The sequence below is a fragment of the Sylvia atricapilla genome, chromosome 17 (genome assembly GCF_009819655.1).
Source record: "Sylvia atricapilla isolate bSylAtr1 chromosome 17, bSylAtr1.pri, whole genome shotgun sequence".
Lineage (NCBI taxonomy): Eukaryota > Metazoa > Chordata > Aves > Passeriformes > Sylviidae > Sylvia > Sylvia atricapilla.
The window spans coordinates 7,165,464-7,189,346 of NC_089156.1; the positions used below are offsets into that span (position 1 = coordinate 7,165,464).

At 39.0% G+C, this 23,883-nt stretch overlaps 1 protein-coding gene across 1 annotated transcript; it reads right to left on the reverse strand.

The window, feature by feature from the left end:
• Positions 1-2,682: 2,682 nt before the first annotated feature.
• On the reverse strand, positions 2,683-23,071 carry CHFR (checkpoint with forkhead and ring finger domains). The gene is made up of 18 exons (XM_066331456.1): positions 22,997-23,071; positions 22,476-22,623; positions 20,553-20,652; positions 15,694-15,803; positions 14,071-14,130; positions 13,708-13,917; positions 12,806-13,021; positions 12,356-12,512; positions 11,975-12,129; positions 11,311-11,473; positions 10,362-10,504; positions 9,746-9,865; positions 9,355-9,438; positions 8,560-8,630; positions 7,852-7,939; positions 7,577-7,684; positions 6,434-6,506; positions 2,683-4,323 (listed from the first exon to the last, which is right to left on the reverse strand). Exons 2-18 carry the CDS (start codon positions 22,609-22,611, stop codon positions 4,281-4,283), a joined length of 2,037 nt encoding a protein of 678 aa, XP_066187553.1. The 5' UTR covers positions 22,612-22,623; positions 22,997-23,071; the 3' UTR covers positions 2,683-4,280.
• Positions 23,072-23,883: the final 812 nt, after the last annotated feature.

Genomic DNA, 23,883 nt, shown 5'->3' on the forward strand with positions numbered 1-23,883 from the left:
GGAAATAGTATAATTAGTTTTCTTCAGAACTTATTCCTTGGAATTGTGTAAGTGGTATTTCAGCTCCCAAACATCATGCAGAAAGAATGTTAGATAAAATACGTGGAAAAAATGCAAAAACCTCACACGTTCTTCAAATCAAGATATTTTCCCCCCTAACTTTCAGTGACTTATTTTTAAGAGGGTGGACCATAAAAAATAAGGCTCCTTTCCAGCAGACTTCTCAGGGGCCACAAGAAATCAGATTTTCAGAGCATAATTTGGAATAAACATTCACTTCCCAAATTCCTAACTCCTTTTACTTGAATCAACTTACTTCTCTAAGCTCTTGCTGCAGGCTAAGCCCTCTGTCTTACACAGTTCTACTGAAGACCAGAAATTCATACCAAATGCATGTATTTTGTTTGCTGAATGAAAGAGCTAAGGATTGACCCTGGACTGTCAAATACCAAGTTAAATACAATAAAAACAGTTCTAGAGTTTAAGCAGAAATTCTCCTGTAGAGTTCAAGTACCTGAGCCACTCTGAGGGCTCTAGGAGCTGCCAGTGGCCATATATTTGCTCCCTTTCAGCCACACTAACATTTTCTCTTTATTCTTTATGGAGAAAGTGCTTGGAAGAGCTTTAGCTGTGCCAGACCTGATCTCCCAATAGTGCATAAATCCCAAATCAGCAGCTTCCTCAAACTAAATTAGTTACAAGTCATTTGTTGACATAATGGAGCATAAAACATTTAAACCCACCACTGCAAGTGCAGGGCCAGCCAAAATTACCACATTTAAAGGCTATCAGCTCATCTTGCTGGTGCACCCAACAACACAGTGTTTTCACTTTTACAGTACTTAACCTGAGTTTGAGTTTCACTTAAATTTAGTGTGACAGCTGGTTTAAGAACAGCAACATAGATCAGCTCCAATATTAAAGGGCATCCAGCTTTAAGGATGGGAGTGGCAGCAGCACAAACATACTGGGATGCTAAACTGCAACTCGAAGCTTAACAACTCTGGCATTGCTGTCTTCCATGTCAGATACAACAGGGTGCAGGCAAGTCCTATCTACTCAGCAAGGCTAAAGTTCTCTTCAGAAAAATATTAACACTAGTCATTAGAAACCTAACAATCTATACAAATTAAATTGTAGTAAAGATGAATGGAGCATTAGAGCAATTTCATCTAGGCTTAAAGTACTTGTCACTTTGGTGTTTATGGTGCTGCAAGAAACTAAACTAGTGACTACTTTTTAAAAAGTAGCAAACTTTTTGTTAGCATCTTGAAGTCCTCTTCTATTTAACAATCTTTTGTTTATATCATTTATTATACATCCTGTCGAGATACTGATGATCCTTTACAATATCATCTGACACTTTTAAGGAAGTTTAAGAATGACATAAAAACTCATGTCATTTTCAGTTACTACAAGTTCAAGGATGATATTTGCATGTAAAATCTCAACATTCAAATAATTAACAGCTTGACTCAGTATTAGCAAGTGTTGAATATACTCCACCACATGTATGCCACAGAAGAAACACAAACAGAACTCCATTAGCTTTTTTTTTTCTTCTTTTTTTTTTTTTTTAATTAATAACTTTTTAGTTCAGGAAAAAAAATAAACCACAAAAGAGAACTGGAAGAACTACTCTCCACCTTCTTTATAAAAGAACATTTCTCAAAGAGAGAGACTATATACCTTGTTCATCACTATGTCAAATCCTATCAAAATCACCTCGGTTTCCACATCTATTCTACCACATCTCATGCTCAGCTTCCAAACATCTCTTATAGAGGAGGTGGGGATGTGCTTTAGACAGGTTAAAATTATGCTGCACCTTTACAGTATTTAAACAATTACACCAAGCATAGTTCATACATTTATCACATTAACTATCACCTGGTAACCATACATTTAAAAAGGTCTAATGTAGAGTATGTAATACCCATGACAGATACTCTTATTTACTTAAGAGCATATAAAGATCAGGATTTATTCACCCTCCCCATCTGCAAGTCAATTTCTGATCTCTTCCTGGTACAATATAAATGACAAAAAAAAAAAAAAATCCCTTCATTCCATTGCACTACCGCAACCCTAAATGCATAGAAAGGCAGATTAATTACCTGTGACAGGGAAAAGGAAGAGGGGTTTATAAAAAGAATTTGAAGAACATCTACTGCACAGGTACTTTAGATGTTAAGCACATGAGTTCTGCTGTTTGAGTCTTTTTCCCCCATTTTTTTTCCTTATTGTCACACAATACACCCCTACACAAACTGAAATAACTTGAGTTAGTGCAAGTTACTCCTGACCAACAAAACAACTTCAGCACAAGAGGCTTGAACACAGTGACAAGGCTGTGCTGAAAGCCCATCTGGGGTGTGGGAGTGGTGAATGAGAATGTAAAGCACATTTCTGCATATAATGTGCAAAGGCTTGATCTCCACAACTGCACTCAATTTGCTACATGCACAGCCAGAGATGAAAATGAGATCAAAACCAGCTAGGAATGGTTGTCCTGAGAAGATACAGTAACCATTAAAAAATCTAAACATAAAATACAAATACAGAAGCAACAGAACATTGTTAACAATACTAAAAGACAGAAACACACTGTTGTTAAAAGAAGTTTCAAGTAATATTCCAGATCCGATTTCAATCCTACTCACAGGAGAAAATGCCCAGAGATTAGGAAGAGAAGTCCACACCAAAGTGTATTTTTAATAGCATAAGGGCATGGTCAACAGACCCATCCTTGCAACAGCTATTTTCAAAAATAAAATAATATAAACAGAGACATCATTCTAATTAGCATTCGTATTAAGATGTGCATTACTGGAAATAGTTGTTTAATTCACTGCAACCAGTAGACGTGATGTGCTGCATCATTTGTGCTCCATTATATCACAAGATACCGTGTGTACACTTGTTAACATCCAAGTATAAATCCTGCTCATAAAATAAGGCATACTTCAAAATAACATGGTCTCTACAGAGGTAACTTTGTGTGCTTTCTTCTCATTCTGATTCTCTCTTCTAGGTATGATGAAAACAAAACTGGTCCCAGTCAAGATTTGTCAACATTAGCAACCAGATTATGATGAAAAATATTAGATCATACCAATTTGTAGGGAAGGTGGAGATTTCTTTTGTTTTTAATGACACTTGGGACATCTCTTGAATGAGCTCTGCAGAAGGCATGAAAATAAAGTCTGTTTCCTGTTCAGTGACACCAGTGTGTCCCTTCATGATCCCTCTCTCTTCTCTATCTCTACCCAGAAATGCCTCCATATTGCTACAATTTGTCCAAACTCACTTATTTTCTGTAAGACTGTTCCTTCCAGTAAAGCTGCTATATTCTGTTTTAAATTATAGCTTTTTCTACATTTTCACCAGTGTATGCACGCTAGAGAACAGCTGCATTGCAGAGGTACATATTTAGCACATGGTATCAAACCAAAAAAGGAATACAAAAAAAATGAACCAGTGTGTCCTACTGGCTGCTCTATGTCAAAAGCACTGTTTGGTCTTCTGATATAAAACACTACAGAAGTAATATTAGCAGAAGTCTGTTCTGCTTCAAGTATTATCCCAACTTTAAATGTGATCCTCAAATTTTTGTGCAATTCTTTTTGTAATTTCATGTGAATAAAAACATCAACATGTCTAAACTAAGAAAGGAAACTGTACTACCTCCACTGTAACACTGCACATATGGTAGAAGCTTCAAGTTGAAACAGCTGTTTATTGGATGGATTTTTTAAAAAGGAATATTGATGTAGTTTCTAGCCCAAATGCAATAGGTAGCAACAAAATATCGGACTACCGCAAAATGCAGTTACAAATATACACTGACAATTTCCTTCTTAAATATTAATGGCTCTTGAAATACCCATCAGATACTTCTACAAAACTTCTCTACTTTAAGTCTAATGATTTTTCTTAAGTTTCTTCACGAGTAGTGCAAATACACTCCTTATTCTTAGGTCATCCCAAGATATGGCTGGTTTTTGTGAGTGTGATTTGTTTGTGTTCTTCACTGAAGTGATACAAGGACACTGTAGTCATAAGCAAGGAATGCAATGCTTGTTGGACTACCTCGGAAAAAAAAAAAATCTACCTTATTCATGTACAGCTGTAAAAGTCTACAAATTAAAACTTTCACATCAGGTTACCTGATGCAAAAGTTAATGATTCCCTGCTATGGGGGAACTGAGCAGATCCCCTCAAATCCTAAACTGTACAAGCAGTGTAATAGGTTTTTGTCCCCTCTCTACAGACAGTTTTCAGTTCTTGAATCGTGTTTGCTCACAAATGTGATTGAATTTCCTAAAATAAAGAAAAACATAAGAGTATTAAAATGTAACAAAGTTCTCAGAAGTCAGACAACAAAAGCAAGTCAGTATCTTTCACAGGTATTTTAAAAGTTAAATCTAAAGCAGACCATTTACACACTAAAATCTCTTTTTCAGAGCCTGTTTAGATCATACTTTACTGCCATTTTACATGTAGCAGGATTTTCAACATCTCTCCTGCCTAACCCTCATTAGTTTTATTATGCACACAGAAAACCTGTTATTAAAAAGCATTCCTCTATACTTCTGCATACTTCAAACCCAGAAGGCAATTAAAATAGGAATCGGTGAATTAATTTTCCCCTGCAAGGTATTAATAACTTTTAGTAGACAGCATTACAAAAGTCATTAAGAACTAGAACTAACCAGGCTAATTATACATTTCAACATAAACACATTCTCTCAGTGGCTTAGAATCTTCTGGAAAGAAAAAGTTTTTCCTCAGCTCGTATTACGTAAGTTTTATGGGAATGGCAAACCTGTCTTCATGGATTAAACAGATAACATAATTTAGTACCAAGCACTTCTTCCCACTTCTCAAAAACATTTCACTGTTCACTCCTTGTTCTTCTCTTGCTTTGGCCACATGGCCCCTGACACACAACTGAAACAGAAGTTGAGGTGTTGAGTGTGTCACTACATGGGGAGGAAATGGTGCCAAGACGACCCCAAATTTCCCCCTCAGCTGGATTAGATCAAAGATGAGAAAAACCTTGCTCACATAATCTACTACTTAGCAGAACAATTTAGCTCAATTAAAAAAAATTTAAATTATCTGGATATAAAGGAGTGGTATGACAGGATTGTTTGCTTTTATGGATTTTAGGAACTAAGAGTAGCAGCCAGTAAAGTTCTAGGCAGGATTAATGCTTGGGAAAAAAGAAAGAAGGAAAAAACCCGAAAAAATCCGAGTAATTTTGATTCTAGATGAAATTATCCACAGCATGAACAAAGATGACTGGTGACTACTTTGATACTGAATTAATGCTAACATTTCAAAACAAAATCTCCTCTTGGAACACATACAGTCCTATAATGTGAAGTTACAGATAGCAGTGATACTTCAAATTACATCTGCAACTTAAATCCAAAATTATTTTTGAAAGCCATTTGGTAAAACCCTTGAATTTGTAAGAGACTGCAGATGAATATTTTACAAGTCTGTCTTATGATCTGCTTGCCTGAGCTGCACAGACTGGTTATTTTCAACCCACAGTACCTGAAATATTAAAGGAATTATGCTAAGCGTGTATGTACATAGCAACATTAGAAAGATACTGCAGAATCTACTATTCATTAAGGCAATTCCTCAATAAGGGGTAACAGCTCCTCTATCATAAATTACACGAAGAATTTAGAGAATTATTCATAAGCTAAGAAGGATTTTTCCACCCTCCCTGAAACCAGTTAGCTCTTAGGGAGAAAATGTTTGTTTTGTTTTATGAGTCTTTAATATTTGTCTTACTACATGTGCATCTTTTTATGAGAATAAAACTGCATTGGTCATCAGAGGCCTTGATATTTTTATCCAAGAAGCTTGATTTACTTTGGAAGGACATTTCTCATAAATGACCAGATACCAGGAGTCCAAGGCTGGTATTAAAACTCTTGACAAGTAGAGAGTTAATCTCTTTTCAGCCTCAAATTTCATTTTTGAGGCATGCTAGATTGCTTAAGTCAGAGTTGTAAAGACCTAGGAACTCCTCAGGAACCTGCCGTGGCTTACATTACCTGGCTCCAAGCTGCTCCTGTTGCTAATTATTCCCAGCAATTGATCCCTTCAATGGAAGCTGCACTTCACTAAAAGAATCCTTCCACCCCAACGGGTGGAAAAACAGATTCAAGAAGTGTCAGCCATGGGCTACATCAGCTTACAAGTGCTGGCAGTGCCCTTGACATACACAGAGGGCTCATTTCATAGCTGTGTTAAAAACAAAAATGACAAAAAAATCCTCAATGCTTACCCAATCCTGCTTTATGCTGGATTTAAGTTCTGCCACTTCAAAGGTTGCTTTTTAGATTGATGTTGGTTTGTTTTTTTAAGGAACACAAAGCAAAACCACCTTCTAAAGTGTACAACTTACATGGCATGATGTGCTTTGACCTGAGTTCGACAGTTGCGTCCCCAGTAGCAATCAGGACGTGAGGTGACAGTCACTACAAGAAGAGCAAATGAAATGCTGCATTTATTACAAAAGTCATTAAAAGTGACCCAGATTATTAAGCCACTGCTAATGGTGGTTACTCATCAGAAACAAGACATGATTGGCAAGAAATGACTGTAGAACTGTATTGTTTCACCTTTCTGGAAACAAAGCAAACACTCTGTGAAGGACAAAAAAATTAGTTTTTAATGTTAAGTTAATGCAGACTTATGATGAAAGTATTTGGATTTCAGTGCTGTCAACTGAAGTTTTACCATTTAGTTTAATAGAGATGGACTTGATTAGACACTCAGCATTTGTCTAGATGTATTTCCATACAAAAGAAACACTATTAATTTGGGTAGAGTTTGCTGCTTTCCCTCACGTTCACATACATTACAACTCAGCTGTCCAGCAGCTGAACTGAAAAGCAATGCTAAGGGCAAACCAGGAACATGATTTTTGCTCATTATGCACAGCAGCACAAGCAGAGTTCTCAACAACTTAAGACTGGGAAGCTGTTTCTAACAGCAAGAACTAAACTGACAGAAGTAATACTTAAAAGCAAACTGTTGGAACAGCTTCTGTTCCAAACAAATTTAGGTCTGAAGGAGGCACAGTTGCTTGCATGCTATTTTATACTAAAATTATAAATGTAAAGATTTAGAATCAGTTTATGAAAGCATTCTTGTTCTTGGTTGAGAGCTGGTAAAATGTGAAATGTTCAAAAGATGCCTCATTTTATATATTTAAATGGGAAAATAAATTCAATTACAGCGACTGGTTCATCTTGACGATATTCTCATCTTACTGAACTCCTCTTTTTACTCTGCAGATACACTTAGTCTACAGATGAGAAATGATACTGAAAGAAAATGTTCCAGTAAGGAGTCTGAAAATAACTATACACAAGCTCAGCAGCTGACAAATAAAGAAAGGAGCAGAAGACATAAGCCCTGCAACAAGATTTGCACTGGAAAGATTTGCATATGAAAGTGCCAAAAGAACACCAATACAAAGATAAAACTGATGTTAACTCTTCAAATTACTTTTCCCCTCCTCACTGTGCAGAACAATCCTCACCTGGTAATTCAGCAACAGGAATATTCTGCCTGTACTGGTAGGCAAGTTCTCGAAAGCTGCGAAGGCCACAACAGTAGCAAAGCACTGTGTTCCCAGTAATTCTGTAATCTGGGGAGAAAATCAGTTTGCAAAAATGTAAGGCTTAATAAATCAGATTTAACTAAAGAGCCAGGACTGCACTGGTTCTGTACACAGAACTCCAAACTTCTTGATAACATTGCTGAGTTACATCCAGACAAGGAGTCATGCACGTGCAAACTGAACACAACACATACCTGACAACATAAAAACTCCTCTTTGAAGAGCTAAGAGACTTTCATTTAACATATTTTTCCATGTCAGACCCCTGGATGCCAGGTAATCCTGAAAAGAGCAATTTAAGTGTTTAATCTAGAAAAATCTCCAACCTTAAAGAGTAAGCAAGCCATTTATTCTCAAATATTTCCAAATCTATCAGTAACTATGTTTTCAGAATGGGTTTATGCTGATTAAAAGTAAAAATTAAATACCTGTGACTTAATTAGTGATATAGTCAGAGCACAAATAAAATCTTCCACTAAGTATCTTTTTTTTTTTTTTTCAGATATCCACTTTTGCCGAAAGTTTGTAAATAGATTCATTCCAGTCACACTCTCATTTACCTCAAATCAAGATTTCGTCCAGTTTACATTATTTAGGCAACCCTGTTATAGTATGGGCAAAATATTTTCCATACAAGTTAGCATGAAATTTAACTTGTCTGGGACATAATATTTAACAAGCACTGCTTTCCTGGCATGTTCTTATTGAATTATTTTACTCTTAAATAGTATTTTGAACGATTGTTTGGAGCTCATACCATCAGCCTTTCACAATCAGGTTGTGCAAGTGACACAATGCTGCCACTGGAATTATTAGACAGCACATCACTACCATTTCATCAGTGAGTATATCTTAAACTTTGTAAATTTGTTATTATCACACAGAATGATTTTTAAACATACCTTTAGGATATCTGATTCATAGTGGTTGTTATTCAGGACGCCATCTAAACACTTATCACCAAGATTTATTTCTAATCAGAACAAGAAGAAGAAAAGTTACTATTTCTCACCCAAACCCCATGGCCCTCACACATTTTCTGAAGGTTCTTCTGTTTCCTGAAATAGCATGCACAGGCTCATGTGAGCACCAAGTACATAACTGCTTTCAACATTTGTTAATGCATGTGATTTATAACTTCTAGTGGCAAAGACAAGATACTGAGATTTTACTATTTCAGCTTCAGTCCAAACACTACCAAGCTGCACAAATTACCAGTGCTAATAAAGCATATTCCATTAGCATCAAACTGTAGCCAAGCCATTCCAACTGTTCTGTTTTTGTTTTTGTTTTTTTTTTTTTTTTTTTTTTAATATCAAAAAACCTTGAGTTTCAGAAGTCTGCATGTTTAAGAGGGCAAGGTTCTTTTCTATTCCATTTCTATCTGATGCTCAGTGCTCCTGCACTGTAAGATTCCCTGAAACACACCAAGGTTTTTTATACTGGAACAAATTATGCTCAGCCAGTGTAGTTTCTAAGCCAAATATTGTATGAAGACACGAAGGTAAATCCTTTCAAAGTCAAGACACATGTCACTTCAATTTTTTATGCTTGTGATGTAAAGACACAGGCCTTGCTTCTTTCTGCAGGACTGTGCTAAAAACTAATCTATGTCTCTTAAATTACTTAAGGTTCAAGGCAGACAGACATTATAGCAAAGTGAACAGGATGATAAGAAAAAAATTACTCCACAATACCACAGAATGGTGCCAAGCAGCCAAAACACGCCATGCGAGTGCAGCCCCAGTACAAGTGACAGAAGGGCTGCAGACAAACTGTGCCTGTAAAATAACAAAGAAAACCCCTGTAAGGACCTGAACACAGCAGAACTCAACAGTTACCATTCTCATAAATCAGTAACAACAGACCCCTAATAAACTTGGTTTTAAAAAGGTACAACTTTCTCATTCAAAATACATTCTTTAAAGGAGTAATAAATTCTATAAATGGAGATTTTTTCACACTGTCACTACAAGAGTCCAAATAAAAAAGATACATATAAAAAACAGTCTTTCAAGTAAGTTTGAGTTTAATAATAAATAAGGAGAGAGTTAGCTCTGGAGAAAATAAACTAAAAAATGTACACACATTGCTGAGGAGCAACATGAGGATTTTGTTCACGTTCTGCTCTTCGGTCAGGCATTGGCTGAAAGCAGCAGGTGCATATTACATGACTTCCTTGAGCAGGGCACACATATTCCTGAACAGCTGAATGAGTTAGAAAGAAAAAAAAAATCGTTGAATAATTTACACAACTGCAATCTGGATGAGGAATCTTAGTGAACATTAATATCGTAAAAATCTCGAAGTAACAAGCAACCTTCTCAAAAAGACTCTATGAAACAGCAGAAGAACAGCATTCAGACTTCTGAACTGCACAGCTGTGTAAAATATTTCACTATGTAGAAAAGTTAAAGAACTTCTCAACCATCTGATCAACCATCAGCAATCCATTTTGGACAATCACAGCCAAACGCTGTATGTGAAAAGACACAGGTGTGAAGTTGCTCTCCCAGTCCTGTGAGAGGGAGCTTGCTTAAGTCTAACTTAGCTCACTGTTGTAACACAGCTCATTGCTTAGCTCAGGGGACTTGGAGATGATTTTCAAGGGTCCCTTCCAACCCCAGCTATTCTGTGACTCTGCCCCAAATGTCTGAGTTGCAGTAATTTTAGTGCTGCGCTGCTGGGGCAGCGTGACACTGACCTGCAGGGAAGTTGGCAGAGGTTGATGGAGCATCTCCCAGAGCCTGCATTCCTCCTGACTCTGTCTCCTGGCCTGTGCCAGGCACAGTTGGAACAGAGTGTCTTCGGTAGCCTGGGCACTGTCTGCATACTATATATGGTTGACTGAAAGAACAAAATAAAGTCATACGAAATTATACCAAATAAATGCTAATACAACTTACATCACTATGCTAGACAAGGTTGCTCAGACTCTCAAAGTTTAAATTTAGAATTTCTTCATTCAGTAACAGATGGAAGTTTAGGTAACTCAGTACCTTACAGCTCTGAAGTCTTCTGTAGTTAGGACAGATAAAAACTTTGGGTTTTGCAGTATTTCTCAAGAAGTTTTAAACAAAAGGAAAAAAAAGAGCAATGTGACCAAAAGAGAGAGGAACTAAGTTGGAATAGTTATCTACAAGAATTCTTATGTTCCTCGGTAGACACCGAGCAAAAAGTGTTTGCTATGGAAAATAAAGAGGAGGTATTTTGGTACTTGGGAATTCCTAAGTCAAGCATCAGCTGCTTTGGTACCATACACCCAGTGAAAGCAGCATTCCAGACACATAAAACACAATCACTGCAAACACACCCATAGGATCAAGGACTGCCATATCTCCTGACAAGATCCTAGCCAGAAACCTGTCTTTTTATACTGCACAATTCAGCACAGAACTGCTTGTCACAAACTGAATCTTGATGGACTTCTAGGAAGTTCTAATTTTTGCTGATTGCTCAAGGTTGAAAAGGATAGCCAGCAAAACTGCTAAGTTAATTACTGTCAAGAATGAACTTAATCTGAAAACAGATTCTGGCAATGATCATGGAAACACTGTCAGCAATAATAGCATTTGTGAAACTAGCTCAGTTTGTGGGTCTGTATTCAAACACAGGCACATCTAATTCAGTACACAACTTAAAAACAGACATACCTGATATCTGAGGACTCACTGTCTACATCAGACAATTCCAGTAAATCTTCAGAACTTCCCTCCTCATCTGAAAAAGATCTCCGCACCTTAGGCTGCAACATGTCTTGAGTAATTTTGTTTCTGGCATCCATGCTCCGAACATCATCTTCATTGCGACATTTATCTGGCATGAGAACCAAATTCAAATTTAAGAGAAAGGAACATCTCACATCCCCTATCTGCACTCTACTTTCTAAACAGTTATCATTATTGTGTTTTCATCTCCACAAGACTTATTTTTGGATGAGAGAGTTCTAGATCATCTTAGTTAAATTCCCCTCTCTATTAAGGAAGTCTGGTATCAGGAAACTTATGCCTTGTTTTTAAGAGGCCATTATCAAAGTCAATTAAATCTACATTCAAGTATATTTTTTCAAAAGTATCCTTCTCATGATTAAGTAACAAATTAAAATGAAGCATTCTTAGCAGACACACAGTATTAAATTACCTTCCACGGGTTATTATGTCATGTTAAATGTACTTGTTTTCTGACAAGCTATGTCAGAGAAAACAGCAGGGTAATAAAACACACGGGCATTTTATAGATAACAGTGTGTCTAGACACCAGTTATGCAGCTCATGTGTGAAATCCATCGGATTCTGCCACAGACACTGTTCAACTTGCCTGGATGCTGAATCAGATAAGCTTCAACCAAGTTGTTCAAGATGTGATTTTTACAAATACGTTCCACTGGACAGCGACAAGTTGGACATAGAGAAGATCTTTCCATCCATCCTGAGTAGCAGGCAGCACAAAAAGTATGCATACATGGCTGCAAGCTGGGGAACAAACAAATGGAGTTAAAATATAAATCTTCCATTTTTTCAGATACATCCATAACACTGAAGAAACAATTTAGCATTGAGTTGACTATCTAGATTGGATAGGAAAAGGAAAATCAAGAGTGCTTGTGAAAATGCTGATTATCTTGACCTCCTCAAACAGTTGCCACTGAATGTCTTGCATTATTACCACATGAATAAAGCTTTTGTCACTCTTACATACCTTACACAGTCATGCAGCAGTTCTTGGCAGATAATGCAAGTTAATGTCTCTTCCATCTTATCTGGTTTCACATTTGATGTTTTTGCATCTTCAGAGCCAATTTTAATTATACATTCACTTGGAGCTGCTGGTGAAAGATTTGGACAAGTATCTTCATCTACAAACACAGAAGGAGATAGTTTTTAAAGCTTTTTTAAATGTATTTTTATTCAAGTATTTTAAAAATCCCTGAAAGAGATGCACTGATTCACTGTTCACTGGCAACAGTCCCAAAAGAGGCTCTTGCTTTACACACTACAGCTTCTGCTACTGAAGACATTATTTTCATGGGACCAGAAATCAAGTAAGTGAGACACAAGAAACCAGCTGAAGGACTGATGATGGCTGATGTAATTCAGTTTGGAGGGGTGGGGATGAGAGTTAAGTTGCAGAATACTATAGTATACTAGCCTCCTTTTAGCTTCTTCTTAGCAGGTTCCAAACCTTCCTCCTCCCATGTTCTTTGAGAATCTGATTCTGCATTTTCTTTGTCAGTGATTTCTGGAGTGACTGCAGAAGCTTCAGCATTCACATCCAGCCTTTCGTGCTTCTTATGGAGTGCTCTTACACACATGGATTCTAAGATGGGGAAAGCAGGCACAGGATTGACAACTGTGGACTGTGATCCTATAAAACAAAAACAGAAACATGAACATGGCTGCACACAGCTACAGGACATGTGAAAAACAAAAGGTACTCAAACCCTGATGAGGCACACACATCAATCCAAACATCTGAATAGCAAAACGTGGAGCAGAAAAGCAAAGGCTGCAAAACTTACTAAACACATTCTGAACCAATCTGACTAATTGTAAGACCTGGGGGAAAACAACCTATTAGTTGTGTAACCCTACTTAAAACCCCCATTCCTCTTTCAATTGTGGAGTATTTATTCTTAAGACTATTACCCACACCAGGTCTTCCTGACAAAGATGCCAGGCGGGAGTTATGCAATACTGATCACACGTAACAGGTTGGGATCACAGCAAAGGGGAAGCTTTGTTTCCACAGGAGCCAGTGAGGTCCCAATGAACTGCTAAAGGAATTCTCACAATTCCTTCACTCATCCATCAGGATTTACCCTGCCTGTTCATAGAGAGAAAGTTAAAATGCACATATCCACCTGGTATTTTCACTAGAACTTCACAAAGCAAATTCTAAAGACTGAGATAGAGGTAAGACATCAATCTGCTTGAATTAAAAACTGGAGTAACAGTTGATGAACTGTACTCAGTAGTCCTGATGGGTCCCTTCCAACTCAGCATATTCTATGATTGCATGATCAAACTTTAAATACTTGACCCAAGTCTCACCAGATGTAGATGGATTATCCTGCTGAACAGATGCAGACTCAACCGGAGAGGTAGAAGCATTAAAGAGGTTTGATGTAGAAGTAGATGGCTGTGGTTCCTCATAGCAAGACTGAGTAGCTGACAGTGATGAGGTAATTGGGGTCTCATCATTACTTCTTCCTGTACTTGAGGTATCTTTGGTCACATGGCATTGGTTTTCTACATTAACTTCTACAGTTGGAAGGGGGGAAAGGAAAGAAAAAGATCTGTGACACAGTCACCACATAATGGCTTCAAAATTCCAAGGAATCAAACTCTCTCAAGAGGGTTACATTAGTCATTGGAGCTTAGCTCCTCTTCATGGATCTTGAATTACTTCCTTACCTACTGGTTCTTGAGTTGCATCATGTTTTGTGTTTAAGGATTCATAAAGATAAGCAACATCTGAAAGAGATTAAAAAATATTAATCATGCTCTTTAAACAAAAATTCACTAAACTTAGTCCCATATAAACAACTTCTATTCAAAAGTGGCTGCATCCCCAAAGTGTCTGACAATGGAAGAGGCAAATGAAGGGTCACCTCAACAGTACCATGTTAATACTCCTACTTAGGAGGCAATTAGGAGCAGCACAGCAAGATCTTTTCATCTCAGGAAACCAGGCAGAGCAGCTTTTGTGTGACGTTTAACTTGTGCCAGCCATGGAACCAGAGGCTTAATCATTTCTTAAACCTAAAATCTGCTCTGTCAGAACAGACTGTATTTTTACTGATACTTGAATCAAAGTTCTTCGAAGAAGCTTATTATTTCTGAGCTCACTACTCAACCTCTTCAATCAATATTATTTCATTTCTTTGTGAGATACGTGAACTCTCAAAAATACAGATTAGGACATGCTGTAAGTTTCAGCCAGAAACTAATTTAGAATCTATTAATAAAACCAACTGGATAATATCCTTTTCTTTTCAATCTTACTTCAATTTAATATTGTTCCAAAAATTCCTCTACCTTGCTACCTTTCTGTCACCTCCAACCACCTACAAGCAAGACTGTCTTAGTTTGTAGCAATCCTTTTTCTGATCAGAAGTTAAAATATTGTCTCCTTCAGTAGGACACAGAATGGCCAAACAGGCATGCCAAATCTAAATTCTTCTCTGTGAAGAATGGAAAAGCTGAAAAAGCAAAACTGGAGGCTTGGTAATTTAAGTACTTATTAACCCAAACAGAAATCAATGTTTCAGCTCATTGCCCAGAAAATTCACTCAAGTGATTCATCTAAGTAGCACTGAGTGCAAGAGTGCCAACTTAGAAAGGATTTGTGAGACAATCTATACAGACAGAAAAATATATCTTATCACTGCTTCATGTAACATTTACACCAGACAGCAAAAATCTGTCTGTATATAAATTAACAGCAAATTCATAAAGGACATATTTCAACAATGAGCATTTATCTAGAACTTTTTTTAATTAACAGTTTGTATGTTTATTACTGTATGAAAACTGTAAATACAGCATTGTTTCAGGTTTACCAATTCTGCTTTCACTGTAGGGATTTTCCCATTCCCTCCTCTTCCCTCTTTAAAACAAAAAAAGCCAACATACACACATAAAAAACCCCCACACACAAAACAAAAAAGCTTTTGCAGCCTTTCCTACTGACTGATGCCAAAAACTGCTTCACTGGGATATATAAAGTATCACTAACTACCCCAGCAATTTGACTTCTAAAAGAAGCACTGGACATGTGATTAGAACCTCATTACTTACCATTCCATGCATTAGTTCTACCAAAATTACTTCTAGGCACATTTAAAATTCAGACAGTTGCTCAGATTTGTCTCTGTAAAAACTGGCACATCCATGACCTCTTCTCTAGAGACTTGTTTTTAAACATATTTCTCTTTAAAAGAAAACTACTCAATTTTATTATACTGATATTTCTTTTCCCTCACGACTCAAAAGGAAATGACTAAGCATGCCATTTAAAAAATATTATTCACTTACTGTTCTCTGGCTCATTTTTTCTGTAAACAACATAGATCACATCCCCAGTCTGTAATGGGTATGTCTGCTTCTTAACAACTTTCAGTTTATTAATTACTGTTCCATTAGTACTGTAAAGAGAAAGAAAAGATAACTTAGCATAAATGTTTTCATAATTACATGGGAGAAGGAAGTGGAAACACAAGATACATTTAAAGAAGAAAAACTAGTGGCTGCCTCTCAAAAATGTAATTTTTTTTTTTAAACGAAGTCTATGAACAAAAAAAATTCTCCCAAAGACAGAAATGCTACTGGAACTTCAAAGCTCATTTGCACCTACTGGTAAAGAGACAGTTGACAGACAGGCAGTTGAAAGACAAAAGACCCCTGATATTTGACCAATGTCTCTAAATAATTAGATGATTGTTTGTGTACAATAGTCTACACCCTTTAAGTGTAAAATCTGAAAGGACAATATGAGTTCTAGTCAAAAAGTTCCAGGCTGTGCTTTCCAATTAATACTGGGAATCTCATAAGATGTTCTGTGACAAAGGAACTTCTCCTGTACAGTCAGGGATGCCATGCAGAGTTAAATTTTTTCCCCCTCCTCCTTCAAAAAGGAAAAAAAACCCTAAAATTGTGAGGTTACTTGGACTGTTCGCTACTTGAAACTGAAAGTGAGAAGTTAACAAGGTGGAAAAAAACCTGATACATAACGAAAGATGCACTTAAATGAATTATTTTGATATTGATAAAAAATTCAGTACTTGTAGAAGAAATTAAACTAGGGAAAATGAAAATGCAGAACACTGCTGATTAATTTCTTTATCCCCTTAACTACTGGTGATGTAGCATACACAAGCCATTAACGTTTTATAACCAAGTTCTTCAAGTACCGAGTAATTCCAGCTCACTTGCATTAAGCATCCTTCAGGGCTGCAGCCCTCTCCAGTTTCAGACTTTTGCCACTCAAAATCTCAGCGACTGGTATCAAATATGAGAGAACAGAAAATATCTGCTTTTCTCTCTCTGCAGAGCAGCTGCAAGAAATAACAGCAAAGCTGTGCTGCCACCTCCTGGAGGCACGGCCCGTGCCCAGGGCACTGTCCCCCACTGCAGGGCAGTTATCTGGAAATCAGCACCTTCCCCCTCCTCTTTACTGACACAAAAAGTATGAATTCAAAGTTCAAAAGGAAAAACAAGCCCTTTGGAAGCACTACAGCAAGTGGTGATCAAGATATTAGCTCTTAGTCTTGCTTCTGGAGCTGTTTCCACAGTCTGTCTGGTTGAATCAACTAAGCCAAGATAAAAAAAAAAAAAAAAAAATGCTACTTTGAACTTCCAGGAAGTGAAAAAAAAATCTTTGGGGCTGAAAGATGATTGATGAAAACTTCAAGCTTCTCCTACAACCAAGGAAACTTGCTTGTCTTTTTCCCCTCAGGCATACGGATGTTGACTAGGCTGAAAAAAGACAAACACTAAAGAGCCAGCAAAACAGAGAAATCACTAAAAGACTGGCTAAGTTTAGCAATTAAGAGGAAAACAATTTTTGTCTGTTAAAAAAAACACTGGTTTTTACCATCAGTATGGTAGTGACAACATACTTTAAAAGATTATGTTGAAGCAAAAATTTACTATTTATTTGGCAATTGAAGGATATAAAAGTTTACACCAATTTCTGAAGTCTGTCAGAGGTCCTTTAACAAAACTAGGAAACATCAAATTTGACCTCCTGAAAGTTTTCCAGAAGGTATCTCCCACCTGCCCCAAGTGTTCTAGACCTTCTTTTGTAATAAATCAGCTAAATTCAAGTAACAAGATTGTTCTACTGAATTTTAGCTTCTACAAGCAATTCCTAGCCCAAACATTTCACTAAACATGGTGGGGTGAATGTCACAATAACGTATTTTATGAAGTAACTCTGTCATGACTGCCAAATTCCAAGATTATTCTGGGGGACAGTAACACAAGATATTTTTGGGGAAAGGAAAAACCCCAGAACATCACACATCTAGTAACCCCTCAGGCTTGGTCACACAAAGCATGATGCAGAAATAGCTGTGCAAGACCCTGCTCACCAAATTGACTACAGACAGCCAAATCTTTTCAGTTCTGTAGTTAAACAGACTTGAGTGAGAGCTGACTAACGAATTATTTGGCATACATGGACCCAAATAAAGTAGGAATAAATAGATATCACTTAACAGAGAAAATCATAAGCTTTTCTTCAATGCATTAGTGAACTAAAGCAGTTCTATTTATCTCTCAGCCAACAACCAAAGGGAAAAATTATTCCACTATCCCAGATAATTGTATTGGCCTTACACTTCCAATTCCAGGCTTTAGCATGAGGCTTTTAACAGATACGGTGACATTCCAGATTAATGTTGTGGGTATTTTTTAACCAGACACACATGATAAATTATGACATTTGTACATTCCCCTGATGTTTCAAATTAAACTACTCCCCATAAAATAAGTAGAAAGTACAATGAGAATCCCAAATATGAAGGTCATTCATTAGGATTTGGTACTGAATTGATGCCAACTGGCTGTACCATTTCTCTAGGGGAGAAGAAAAAACAGAACTATCAGATATAAACCCTCTGTGTTGCAAAACTATGTCACAAAAGGTTCCAATGTCACTTTTTTAAACAGTGAAAGAAAAAAAATCAGGCCTTGACTCAATTCCAATGTGGTGGATGACTCTACAGTTTCATTAATGAACCATAAATTCTGTTTACTTCCCAGTCCCATCTGCTGTGCAGAACTGATTTGAACAGCTTCACTAAGAAGAGGGTTACTTTTGAAGTAGATGAATGATGTGTGTGTTGTAAGAAACTTTCATATCCTTCCAAGAAAAATGCCAGTCTAATAATTTCTAATAATTATTTGGATCCATCCAGGAAATGAATGCAGTTTATGTTAAAGCTTCTGGGTTAACAGTTATCTGTTATCAAAGTGCATATAATCCTGAACACACTGTAAACTGAAATGAATTTTGAATTCTATTAAGGTACAGAATCCCTTCTGTACTGTAATTCTCCACTCTTTTAAATGTTCATAGACATAGTTTTGACTGGAGGGTGAGGAGAATTTAGTAGCAGAAGGGACACCAGCACCAACTGCAGATCAACCTCAAATTTACCCACAGAAAGGGAGCATCTGCTTGCCTGTCATCTCAGTATCACCTTTGTCTTAGTTTCCTGAGCTGAAACATCATCTACTACTTAGAATCTTAAAAGGAAAAAATCCTAGAAAATAACAAGAAATTGCACTGTCTTTAAAACTTCTTTTTCAAAATGGAGAATCTTACAACTGCTTTTACTGGGAGAAATCCAACTGCTGCCTCCACTGTGTTAGGTCAGCTTGTAAAATTCCTTTTCTTTCAAGCAGTATAAAGCAACTAGTGCATGGTTTGGAAAATAAAGCAGAAGCATATCCCAAGAGAGGGTGAGTCTGAGTATTTTATTATACTATTTGCTAACTCTTGGCTTTTGTTACTTCCAAACTTTTATTTACTCGATAATTTTGAATGCTCTACACATCCTCTTTCACCTGCAAATTTTGGGTAATGCTTTCCAAAGTATATTCAAGAATTCATTTTGCTATCAGAAGATAAAATGTTGGCTGTCTACATGATTTGATGGTGTTCTTTGGATTAGATACAACAGAGAAACAAAGTCCACTCAGTTTGACTGTCCCACAGTGACTGCCTCTTTCAATGCATTCCTCTTCACCAGAAAAATCTGAGCTTGACCACAGCAATGTTTCCAAATTATTTCCCACTTCAGAGATGAAAAAGCTGACCTTGCAGCTTTTTCTGTGACTCTAGGCATCTGTACTGCCAACTCAAACATTCAAGAACCATCTTCTTTCAGCCTGATTTTTTTTTGGGACTCATCTGTTATTTGGCACAAACATTGGAAGACCCAGAAGAACCAGAAGAGTCTTCTGCAAGCAGTCATATCAAACCTGTTTGGTTTCTTGATTCAGCAATTGGCAGCCACACTTCAACTCACAGGAGGGAGAACATTCCAGGGATTTATTCTTTGTTAGATACACAGAATGTAACAGGCACAAGCAGCTCCCTGGCAATGCTCCATGGGTGCAGCCTTTCTGCTACACTACCTTGTAACAAGCCTCACCTTTTCATGAATATACTATACACAAAATTAACTTTAATTTGGCTTTGCTAGTTTTCTGCTGGCTGCACCTTCCGCCTCAGGGAGTGTGTAAGGAAAAAAAAAAAAAAAAAAAAGAGGCAGGAACATTTCTATATCATGCACAATTTATTTAGCTTGTTCTCTCCTGACATTGGTCCAAACCAATTCTGCCAGAGACAGTTTCTCAAGCTGAGATTTACAGCTACACTCTGAGACTGCCATGATAGGCAAACATGGCTTGGATTGTTGTTTGGAACATCCTGAAATTTAGGTTTAAACTGGAAAATGACAACTATAAACCTTTCCCAGATATTCCAGCTCATCTTTTTCCCCAAAAATTTAACATTCTGTCCCACAGCTTCTGGGAGTATATTCCTACTGGAATCTATCCAGGGACCTACCCTGAATATCCTGTACCTATCTCTAACTACAGCCTTGGAGAGGAGAAGGAATACACCCTTATCAGCTTTGCAGATGACAACAAAGCAGGGGCAGAGCTGCCATCAGGGGCACTGTGGCAGGCCAGCAGAATGTGCCCGTGATGTACAAAGATAAAGAGGAAAGTTTCACATCTGAGGTTTTGAAGAATATCATGTAGAATCTCTATTTACACCCAGAAGCAATGAAATATGCTATTATGGTAGCTCAGAGTTAGTAACAAATACCTGCTGAGCTTTGACAAAAGTCCCTCCAAGAACATTCTGAGAAACTAACCTTGTATCTTCCAGTGACACTTGACCAGACTCTTCATCCACTACGATTTTACAGTGATCTCCAGACACCAACTTGTTGCCAGGGAAAGATAAGTCACAGCCTTAAAAAGAAAGATTTTCCAGCAAACTTAAAAATACACATTACACACTCAGATCAGCATTCTACATGGCTATAAATGCAACATAAACTGACTCATGTACATCTACAATAGTTCAACACTCCTGCTGTCACACAGGCAGCAACACAGCCTAGTGTGAAACTTGTAAATACAAGTGGTGAGACAGCCCCATGTGCTGATATAAACATTTCAACCATTTGAATATGTTTCAGTTCCCTTTTTCACCCCCATCTTAGCCCTCAAAGATGGAAATCAAATCCACAGAAATAAATCCACACATATCTGAAGTGCTCAGTTTAACTCCTGAAAGCACACATCTCACAGCACTCAGCTCTTTTTCCACATCACTGTGATGCTGTTTCATTGGATTTAACTTCTGCTTTATTCTGGTGTATCAGGGGGAAGTAGTAGGAACCAATAACTGATTAAAAAACCTTAAAATTATTATCACTGTTCTATTTTATTGTCCTTTGTTTTTAAACAGGAGAGTTTTTCTCATCTCTGCTGACAGCATTATTAATAAAGCTGAAGAGAATTACAAATCCAGGACTAAGATTTAGGGATACAGAGGAGAAATATCATGACAATGTGATAGAAACCTTCCTACCTACAACTCAAGGGCTTTGCAAAAATCTTGTATTTTTATTTCACTTTGACAAGGAATCTTCAAAACAACACTCAGGGTTCTCCACTGATCTCTCACAAAGGACTCAAAGTACTTGTTTAGACCAAAGTTATAATTAACAACCATGATTGTCCTCCACCTATTCCCACTGTGAGTAAACTGACCTCAGACTGCCCAACAACAGATCCAGAAGGAAAGTAGCAGCCACTACCTCAAACGAGCAATTCTAATGCTCCTGAAGAGTCAGTAATATTGCTTATAAAGTCACAATTTGGTATTCTAGTTACCATCCATGTAACCAGTCCACTAGCAAACAGCTATGAAAGCAACTGAACGAGGAAGTATTCACCCTTTTTTCTGCCAGACAACCCTCAAACAGACATGAGCTTGAAGAATTTACCCATAGCTTAATGATAAGCAATCTCAACAGATATCACCAACTGAAAACTTGAAAAACAGTTTTCCTACGAGACACTATCTGCTTTTCCCATAGAGCTCTAGCATCTCGTGTTTGTTCACAACTATTTACAGGAAGTGACTAATCAGCTGAACAGCTTAAACTGATGAAACAGGAAAAAGAAAATCAGCACTGTCAAAGCCGAGAAAAAGAAAGTTAAAATACTTCAGCCCTTGTTTCAAATGCAGTAGGCATGAAAAGGCAAGTAGTACAAGTCCTAGACTCTGGAAATAAAGCTTTCAAATCGACTCTCAGAGAAACTTTCAGTACTTGTTGGCAGTCTTTATATGGCCAGAAGAATTAAGGGCTTTTATGTGGGTGTTTTCCCTTCTGTGAAGCCAAAGCATTTTGCATTACAGCTCCAACTTATTTTAACCACAGAAACGAAATGAGAACGTAAACAGGAGAGAAGCACGGAAACTTCTAAATCAACAATCAGTTTTCCTTATTTATACAAACTACCACAGACTACCTAAAAGACCCATCGACTTTAAAACGTGCCCATGTCACAAGTTACTGAGAAAGAAAATGTCAGCATAAAACTACTTGTTGGCACAACTAAGAGGTAAATCAGGAATATGGGGTGCCCTGGCAAGCACCTCCAACAGCTGAAACCAAACCCAACTAGTTCCAGTCCACCTTCCAATGCTGAAAAGGCCAGGAGGGGATGGCTGCTGTCCCCCGAACACCGCCCCAGGCCAGCACAGCGCGTCCCTGTCCCACCTTTCTTCCGCCCAATGGTCCATTCTCTCTTCAGCAGCAGGACGTGCGGCTCCTTCTCATCAGCACCCAACCGGATCAGCTTCCCCCAGGGCTGCGGCTGCTGCTGGCTCTGCTCGCCTCCTTCCGACTGCTCCATTTGGATTCACATCTGACAAAAACAAACAAAGCGAACCCAAACCTCATCATCTCACGGCACCCGGGGCGGCACAGGGCTCCCGGGCAGCGGCGGGGCCGGGCCCTGCGCGCCGCCCCCTCACACCCCCGGAGCTCCCCCGGGCCCGCCGCTCCCCTTTGTGCGGCGCCGCACAACCCTCCCTCCCCCTCGGCTCCCCGCAGCCAGCCCACCCCTTCCCCGCGCCCCCACCCCGCAGGGCCGCTCCCCGCCCGACGGGGACCGAGCCGGGGAAGCGAGCCGGGGCGGTCTCCGTCCGTCCGCTGCCTTCCCTGGAGCGGGGCGGGGGCGGCCGGCGAGGCCCCGGGGGTGCGGCGCCCCGCGGCTCGGCCCGTCCCGGCGCCCTCACCCCAGCGCCGCGGCCCGGGCGGCTCCTGTCAACAGACATTGCCCCATCAGCTGATGCGGCCGGGGCGGGCCCGCGCGCCCATTGGCCAGCGCGCCGCGGGGGGCGGGTCTTCCGCCGCCCGCCACAGAGCCGCCCCGCGCCGGCCGCCGCTTCCGGTGAGGCCGCGCCGCGCGCCGCCCGTAGGGAAAAGCGGGGCTGCGGAGGGGCTGAGCGGAGGCGGCGCCCCTGCGGCCATCTTGGACGTGGGCAGGCATCTTGTGTGTGGGCGGGCCCGCCGGCGGGACGGGGCGCGCGCCGCCATCTTTGTTACGGGCAGATCCGTTCCCTCAGCGCGAGCCGGTGTGTGTATATGTGTGTGTGTGCCGGCAGCCGGCTGAGGTCGTTTCAGCGGTCGCATCCACAGAAAAATTGTTGTAATTTAACTCTTGGATGTTGAGCAGTCATTGGTTTGCCAGCAGAGGCTAAATAAAGAACATAACCTCCTGTTCCAGGGCCCGGCTTTAAAAAGCAAGCTCGGACTGAGGCAGGATCGGTGCCCGCTGAAGGGGAGGTGGGTCACGGCTGGAGCAAGCAGCCCCAGTTTTCCTGAGGAGACTTACAGACCAAACCCCGGCGTTATCGGGGCTGAGAGCAGCCGACAGAGCTTTCTGAACCTTAAGACTCATCACTTGTCTCTTTGTAATCGCATCGACCGTCTTATTTCTATGTCCTCCATTTGATAGTCGTCTGTGTAAAACAGTATGACTACTATCCACTTGTTGATCTGCTTCTTTAAACTGGTTTCGTTTCTCTTTCCTGGGGCATTTTTATCACGCGCACCTTAATTTTTTTAGACTAAGTAGCACTTGTTACAAGTTTTGGAGAATTAATTCCTGTTTTATAGAAAT

Coding starts and splice junctions, on each gene's coding strand:
- CHFR (XM_066331456.1), bottom strand. CDS start 22,611: ATGGAGCAGTCGGAAGGAGGCGAGCAGAGCCAGCAGCAGCCGCAGCCC. Junction 12,513..12,805: donor TAAGAAGAAGCTAAAAGGAG/GCTAGTATACTA, acceptor CTGTGTTTGTAG/ATGAAGATACTTGTCCAAAT. Junction 4,324..6,433: donor GTCAAAGCACATCATGCCAT/GTAAGTTGTACA, acceptor TCTTTATTTTAG/GAAATTCAATCACATTTGTG.